Source organism: Ovis aries, chromosome 10 (genome assembly GCF_016772045.2).
Source record: "Ovis aries strain OAR_USU_Benz2616 breed Rambouillet chromosome 10, ARS-UI_Ramb_v3.0, whole genome shotgun sequence".
In the NCBI taxonomy this organism is placed as follows: domain Eukaryota; kingdom Metazoa; phylum Chordata; class Mammalia; order Artiodactyla; family Bovidae; genus Ovis; species Ovis aries.
This window is the reverse complement of record NC_056063.1, coordinates 36,870,015-36,878,683: the sequence shown is the minus strand read 5'-3', so window position 1 is coordinate 36,878,683 and position 8,669 is coordinate 36,870,015. Positions and strand designations below refer to the sequence as shown.

General features: G+C 41.4%; 1 protein-coding gene across 2 annotated transcripts in view; it reads left to right on the top strand.

Annotated features, from left to right (window-relative positions):
• The first annotated feature begins 4,801 nt into the window (after positions 1–4,801).
• RNF17 (ring finger protein 17) overlaps positions 4,802–8,669 on the top strand; it is a 115,302-nt gene continuing 111,434 nt past the window's right edge. Inside the window, exons 1-2 of one of the 2 annotated variants that reach the window (XM_060394510.1) lie at positions 4,802–4,931; positions 7,353–7,447. In XM_060394510.1, the coding sequence (XP_060250493.1) occupies positions 4,802–4,931; positions 7,353–7,447 (225 nt within the window). Of the gene's footprint in view, positions 4,932–7,346; positions 7,448–8,669 lie in introns of those variants that run through there. The other variant, XM_042255122.2, reaches the window with a different exon arrangement.

Sequence of the window (8,669 nt, the reverse complement as noted above, 5' to 3'; positions counted from 1 at the left end):
TGATGTGATGACCTCCTAGAAACACTGTCTCATTAATACTATGATCACCCATCAGTTTGTAGTGTTAACCTCGTAGGATCATCTAGCACATAGAGGCTATGCACTTAGTTGCTCAGTCATCTCCTACTTTTTGTGACCCCATGGACTGTAGCCCACCAGGCTCCTCTGTCCATGGGATTCTCCATGCAAGAACACTGGAGTGGGTTGCCATGCCCTCCTCCAGAGGACTTTCCCAACCCAGGGATTGAACCTACGTCTCCCACATTGCAGGTGGATTCCTTACCATCTGAGCCACCAGGGAAGCTCCTAGTGCTGTCAGTTTCCCTCCACTAAGCAGGTCAACTTTAGAATCTGTGAGGTCAAGTGGGGGAATCTGTGCTTGGATGGAAATCTGCACATGGCACTGAGCACACTCTTAAGGTGGGTTTTACAGATCTAAGGCTATGGAGAACTGAGTGCAACTCAGAACAGTCCGTGTCTGTGATATGCAAACATGAGGAACAACACTCCTTCCTCTGGAAAAGCCAGTTTTGCTGCATTTGCACAATACTCTGGCATCCTTGACTCCAGATAAACCTGTGCATCTCTGCTCCCTTGAACCGGTTCTAACTGCCTAGTTCCCACACCCAAATATGAATAGAATAAATTTAACATTTGTTCATTTTATACCTAGAGGAGAGCCATGATTTTACCTTTTCTTTGAAATGTATCCTTTCACACTGAAAAGAAGGAAAAAACACATTTACTCCTTTCAGGGGCACCAGGCCTTGGCACAGTTAGGTAACTGTCTGCTCTAGCTACCATGTGGGATCTGGGCTCCACCATCCAGCGCTCACATGAACTCCAGGGCCAGCTTTGTTCTGTACTTTGTCAGTGCCACTGTTTCCACTTCAGACCAGATCTCGGGGCGGGCTGTCTCTCCTCTGTCGCCATTCCTGGGTTCCAGCCCTCCACCTGACATATCAGAACCCCACTCAGGGTATGTTATCTCCTTGGTCCAGAGGTTCTAAGATAAAGTTTAATGGAAATTTAAGGCAAAAGCCTGATTCATTTTAAAGGGATAGAAACTCCCTTCTACAGACTTGAGGTAGATAAATTGAGGTATTGTGGAGTAAAGCATTTTGTCACGGAGGTTCGTGGCATTGTACAGGAGAGAGGAATCAAGACCATCCCCAAGAAAAAGAATTGCAAAAAAGCAAAATGGCTGTCTGAGGAGGCCTTACAAATAGCTGTGAAAAGAAGGGAAGTGAAAAGCAAAGGGGAAAAGGAAAGATATACCCATTTGAATGCAGTTCCAAAGAATAGCAAGGTGAGATAAGAAAGCCTTCCTCAGCGATCAATGTAAAGAAACAGAGGAAAAAAATAGAATGGGAAAGACTAGAGATCTCTTCAAGAAAATTACAGATACCAACGGAACATTTTTTGCAAAGATGGGCTCAGTAAAGGACAGAAACAGTAGGGACCTAACAGGAGCAGAAGATATTAAGAGGTGGCAAGAATACACAGAACTACTATACAAAAAAGATCTTCACAATCCAGATAATCACAATGGCATGATCACTCACCTAGAGCCAGACATCCTGGAATGTGAAGTCAAGTGGGCCTTAGAAAGCTTTACTTAAAACAAAGCTAGTGGAGGTGACGGAATTCCAGCACAGCTATTTTAAATCCTGAAGGATGATGCTGTGAAAGTGCTGCACTCAATATGCCAGCAAATTTGGAAAACTCAGCAGTGGCCACAGGACTGGAAAAGGTCAGTTTTCATTCCAATCCCAAAGAAAGGTAATGCCAAAGAATGCTCAAACTACTGCACAATTGCACTCATCTCACACACTAGTAATGTAATGCTTAAAATTCTCCAAGCCAGGCTTCAGCAATATGTGAACTGTGAACTTCCAGATGTTCAAGCTGGTTTTAGAAAAGGCTGAGGAACCAGAGATCAAATTGCCAACATCCACTGGATCATGGAAAAAGCAAGAGAATTCCAGAAAAACATCTATTTCTGCTTTATTGACTATGCCAAAGCCTTTTACTGTATGGATCACAATAAACTGTGGAAAATTCTGAAAGAGATGGGAATATCAGACCACCTGACCTGCCTCCTGAGAAATCTGTATGCAGGTCAGAAAGCAACAGTTAAAACTGGACATGGAACAACAGACTGGTTCCAAACAGGAAAAGGAGTACGTCAAGGCTATATATTGTCACCCTGTTTATTTAACGTATATGCAGAGAACATCATGAGAAATGCTGGGCTGGAGGAAGCACAAGCTGGAATCAAGATTGCCAGGAGAAATATCAATAACCTCAGATATGCAAATGACACCCTTATGGCAGAAAGTGAAGAAGAACTAAAGAGCCTCTTGATGAAAATGAAAGAGGAGAGTGGAGAAGTTGGCCTAAAGCTCAGCATTCAGAAAACTAAGATCATAGCATCCAATCCCATCACTTCATAGCAAATAGATGGGGAAACAGTGCAAACAGTTGCTGACTTCATTTTTCTGGACTCCAAAATCACTTCAGATGGTGATTGTAACCATGAAGTTAAAAGACGCTTACTCCTTGCAAGGAAAGTTATGACCAACCTAGACAGCATATCAAGAAGCAGAGACATTACTTTGCCAACAAAGGTTTGTCTAGTCAAGGCTATGGTTTTTCCAGTGGTCACGTATGGATGTGAGAGTTGGACTGTGAAGAAAGCTGAGCACCGAAGAATTGATGCTTTGGAACTGTGGTGTTGGAGAAGACTCTTGAGAGTCCCTTGGACTGCAAAGAGATCCAACCAGTCCATCCTAAAGGAGATCAGTCCTGAGTGTTCATTGGAAGGACTGATGTTGAAGCTGAAACTCCAATACTTCCTGATGCGAAGACCTGACTCATTTGAAAAGACCCTGATGCTGGGAAAGAGGGCAGGAGGAGAATGGGACAACAGAGGATGAGCTGGCTGGATGGCATTACCGACTCAGTGGACATGGGTTTGGGTGGACTCCAGAAGTTGGTGATGAACAGGGAGGCCTGGCGTTCTGTGGTTCATTGGGTCGCAAGTTGTCCGACACAACTGAGCGACTGAACTGAACTGAAGCCTGAAAGTACTATAATTTATTAGCTGGTGTTTTGCCCTACATTTTATATTTGCAACATGGGATTTCTCCCTCTTGCTTTCCTTTCTCAACAAATGAAGCACCTGCTTGGACAGGGCACAAGGCTACAGTGTTTAAGGAACACTGAGGATGATGGACAGGGAGGCCTGGCGTGCTGCAATTCAAGGGATCGCAAAGAGTCAGACACGACTGAGTGACTGAACTGAACTGAACTGAACTGAGGGTGAGCAATGTGGCGTCCCCTCAGAGGTAGTATTGGTGGGGCAGGAAAGACAGACTGTAAATAAACTGCCATCCAGGGAGGCCACAGCAGAGGTGCTAAGGGTTGGGATTTTCAAGGACCAACAGAAATCAGTATGATGCTATCTCCAAAATCTGAGAAAACATAACTTTCAACTTAGAACATTATGTTATTAAATGCCCATTCAAGGATGAAGACAAAAATATTTTAATCCAAATAAAAGCTGAGAGCATTCACCATTAAGATACTCTCACTAAAGACATTTCTTCAAGGTATCCTTTTTGAGTTCAGTTGTTGGCTTTTTGATATTGAGGTGTATGAGCTGTTTGCATATTTTGGATGTTAACCAGGGATGAGCTTTGAACAGAATACTTCTATTTCCAAAACAAAACACATAGAGGGAAAAAGAAAATGAAGAATATATGCTGGTTTTACTGTTAGTAGCTAAAAACACCCTGCCATCTCCACGTGCTTCCTCCACAATACACCGATACTTGCCAAATTGCTACCAGATCACCTCGTTTCTTGCTCACACAATTTCCCCAGCACGGGACTGTTTAAAGGGTAAGTCCTTACCCAACATTCAAGACTCTCTAAAATTCGATTCCAACTTAATTCTCCAAAAAGCTCACTTAAAGCAGTATTAACTAATCTAGGCAAATGGTCTGTAAGTTAAATACCAAATAGGCAACAGCATCTGCTCACCTACAATCCCTTGCTTGTGCAGTTCTTTCTCCCTTGAAAGCCTCATTTCCTCCGTTTATCTCTGTAAGTTTCACTCAGGTTTTAAAGTCTAGTGTAAACCTTATATTCTCTACAAAGGCTTTTCACACAACGCATACAATTCTTATTTTCTCTAAGTCTCCTCTGGCATTTAATACAAACTGCTTTAGTGGAAGTTACCCGTTTAGGTAGAGGATGACATATCACTCAAGCAGGAACTTGTTAGTTTATAAATTCTTCGTATCCCTAAACATTCTCAACACAAGGCCTTGTAAATATCAGTAGGGTCAACAATTGTTAGTAATAACGACCTCACCTTGGTTTGAAACTGTTAACCAAATCTCCTCACCGATGGGTAGCTAGACTGGCTTCTCCACTAAAGCCACTATGATCCACTAGGGAAGGGGGACGACGTCGCCACCTGCAAGGTCAAAAGCAAAGTAAGGAGTAATGCGTGAAATCCGACTTTTATGCAGTGAGAGTGATAAGGCGCTGAGCCTTAGACAAAGGTCAGGCCACAAAACGGTCCCTGAAGACCACGCGCGATCTGCTCTAAGCATCCGGAGTAAAACAGCAAACAGCCTCCTGCTACTAGGGTCTGAGGCGGGGGGATGGGTGGGCTGGAGCGTCCTCGCTGCCGATTGGCTCCCTGGGGCCAACGCCTCCGGCGATTGGTCTCTGCCGCAAGGGATACCGCGTCTGCACGCGACGCGGGCCTGGGATTCGAGGTACGAAGATGGCGGCTGAGGCGTTGAGGGCTAGGCGCCCCGTGTCCTCCTGCGGGCAGGTGGAGACGCACGGCCGGGCCCGGGGAGCCGCCGAGGCCCTGTGCAGCCGGTGTGGAAGAAGGGCGCCCAGAGCTCTGGGTGAGAGGCGGGGGGTCAGTCCGCCTGCCGTCACGGGAACTGAGGAACAGGCAGAGTAGGGAGTGGTTGCGACGGCGAGGGAGCATGGGGCAGCCCAGGCCTCGAGCGCGCAGCCCTCTTTTGAGGTCCTGACGCCAAGGCCTGGAGAGCGGCTTTCCGCCCTGCTGCGCACTGACTGCCCTACTGATGGGTTCGCAGGTTCGAGAAAGGGGTAATGTGAGAATTGAACCGTCATTCTGTGGTAAAGAAACAACGAAACTTCATTTTCTTGCATAATTTTGTTGTGGTAACCAAAGGTTCCTGATATTTAAAAACGGATATTAGGAGTGGGGGCGGGGGACTCGTTGCTCTTTTGGCTTAAAGCCTTGTTCAGAAGGCAGCCGGTTAGGTTTTGAGCATCTTGTGTTCAGTCTTGGGCCTTCCAGGGAGAACGCGCGCCCATGCTCCGCTCACTGAGTCTCTCCTCAAGTGAAAACAGGTTCAGTTTATTTGACCCTAACCTCACAGGCCTTAGAGTGCTATGTCTCTGTAGGGGTGTGTTGTTGAAACTAAACTCGTGGAGCTCCCAGAGTCGTCTTATCACCCTGGGTAACTGTTATATTTTATACTTTCAAAGTGAACGTCCATTTTCTCAGTCGCTCCAGGATGGACTCTGCTTGGGAGACCTGAGCGTAGAGAAAGTTGGTTGTGTTTTCTTGGGGAGAGGCAAGTTCTCTTATCCGAATTTCGATTGCTACTGTTTCATAGAAAATCTCCATTATTTGATGATATAGTATTACAAAATAAAGTTTTAGAACATGACATCTTAAAATCACCTGTTCTTTCATACATTTGTATTATAATGCTGAGAAGTACTCAATTGGAAAGATGGTGCCTATGCATGTGGAATTATCAAAGTGCTTTGTAAGCTGTAATGCAGCCCACGTTATTTCGACTTGTACGGTATCAGAAATCTTTAAAAGGTAAAACAGTTTTGATATCCTTAGTAACAGTATCTCTGGAATTTAAATTAGAGCTTTAAAATTTACCCTGGATTTAAACAAGTTTTAGATGTTTCATTAGCTTAAAAACTAAAGTTCTTTTTTTAATCAAAAGAATGCAATTGTTTTAATATAAATCAGCAGGAACACTAATTTTATAGTAAATGAAGCCTCATTTTATCTAGTTTCTTTTCCCATTTTTTCTTGTAAAATCTTTTAAAATGACTTAAAATGACATAGTTATAACAAATATATTTATTACGATAAACTTCAGATTCCACTTGAGTATTAAAATGTTGGTATTAGATGGTATTGCCCTTCATAAATGCTAAATTTGTGAAAAATAACCTTTATACGGGTCATGTTTATGTGACAGTAGTAGCATCTGACTTCTGTCTTCTGTCTTTGCCAATGTCTTAGATCATTAAGAGAGGATTTTTTTTTTTTTTGAGTGTAACTGATTTACAGTGTTTGTTTCAGGTGTACAGTAAAGCGAGTTAGTTTTATCAACACATCTACATATATCCACTCTCTTTTTTTTTTTGTTTTTGTTTTGGTTCTTTTCCCATTATAGACCATTACAGAAGTATTGAGTAGAGTTCCCTGTGCTATAGAGCAGGTTCTTGCTAGTTATCTATTTTACATATAGTAGTGAGTATATGTCAGTCCCCTTCTCCCAGTTTACCCTTTCCCATCCCCTGGTAACCATAAATTTGCTTTCTACATCCATGACTCTACTTCTGTTTTTTAAGTTCATTTGTACCCCACCTTTTTTTTAGATTGCACATGTAATTGATATCATACGATATTTGTCTTTCTGTGTCTGACTTCACTCAGTATTGACAGTCTCTAGGTCCATCCATGTTGCTGCAAATGGCATTATTTTGTTCAAAGAGAAGGGTCTTGCCAGTTTGACCCTCACTGTCCCCTTCACAGGATGGGAAGTATAAATTCGCAGAGGGAAGTATGATCAAGTAGAAAGAACATTAGACTTGGAAACAGAACTAGATTGGAATCTGGATTATACCATTTATCCCAGATCACCAAAATGTTTATCCATCTCTAGGTTGTCAAATATAATATCTACAGCCTGTTTAGCTGTGATAATTATAATGATCAAATGGAGTATGTCAGATTTTTTATATGATTTTTTCTTTATATGATTGTAAGAGCTGGCAGATTCAAAGTGTTATAGGTACCAAATAACTATCTAAATCAATGCAAGCAATATTAATTATCTCTGCCTGGTTTTTCTTTCTTCTGACTTTTCTCCCTTCTGATTTATATTGTTTCTCTTCAATTTTAATAAGTCATCCATTTCTAACGAAATAGATACATTTTTCTCTAGAAGAGAATCCTTTTAATTTTCCCTTTTGATTATACTGAATATGCAACATTAACAAACTGAAAAGTTTAATTCACAGAAGAATTTCATCAGTAGGTCACCACCATGAACTTCACTGTGGACATACTTTTTGTGACCTGTGCTTATTAATGACTGAAGAATACAGCACAATCACATGCCCTGATTGTGAGGTAAGTTTTATTCTTCATATCGATCACATTATAACATAATGTTACAGGTAAAAATGGTAGAGAAATAAAGCATACTTCTAGTTAGGAACTAAAAACTTGGGTTTTTGCTGCTGAGTCTTTTAAAAAAAGAAACCTGGCAAAAGATAAAGCTTTTCACATACATTTTTGTAACTACTCAAAGTGATCAAAAAGAATGCAAGCTTAAGGTCATACACTTACCAGCCTTCATCTGTATTTTTTAAGATTTTTTGATGTGGACCATTTTTAGAGTCTTTATTGAATTGGCCAGAACATTGCCTCTATTTTATGGGTTTTTTGTTTTTTTGACCCCGGGGCATGTGGGATCTTAGCTCTTTGACTAGGGCTTGAACCTTCATCCTCTGCATTGGAAGGTGGAGTCTTAATCACTGGACTGCCAGGGAAGTACTAAAATCTCTATCCCCTTTTTCTAAACTGATACCATGTAAGCAAATTTAGAATTTCCCTCTGCGACCCTCAACCTTTGTGTGTCATTAAATTTACACTTGTAGAGATGTGTTAAAAAAAAAAAAAAGCAAACAACATCCTAAAGTTAACTTTAGAAGTGCTAAAAATAATGCAGTTGCGCTAAAATCCATGCACTCTTGATAATGAGAACAAATTAAAGGATTTAAAATAAAATTTACTGAACTTTCTTTGCATTTACTACAAATACAAGTGTTGCTTAGTTTATATGTGTATCTTCCTAGAAAGTTTTCTTAATCTCTATTTAATTCTTAATGTTCCACTTGAGAGATCAGATTTTGAAGATTTGTATCCATTATTTTCTGTGGCAGTGTGGCGGACAGTTAATATAGAGGCAGAAGACCTGGGATGCAGTCCTAGTTCTTGTGCCCAAATCCTGAGTTTCCTCATTTGTGAGATGGAAATAATACCTGCTTTTCTTATAGAATTGTAAAAGTCAAATCTGAATTATGTGAAAGTTCTCTCCAAGTTTTAAAATAAGTGTTGTGGTCTACCCTTGATTATTTAGATGTGGATTAACTGGTTTGCACGTTAACCATGATAAAAATACATGTGAGTAATGAGTTGCTTCAGTCGTGTCCAACTCTTTGCTACTGTATAGACTGAGGCATGTCAGCCTCCTCTGTCCGTGGGAGTCTCCAGGCAAGTATACTGGAATGGGTTACCATTCCCTTCTCCAGGGGATCTTCCCAACCCAGGGATTGAACCTACATCTCTT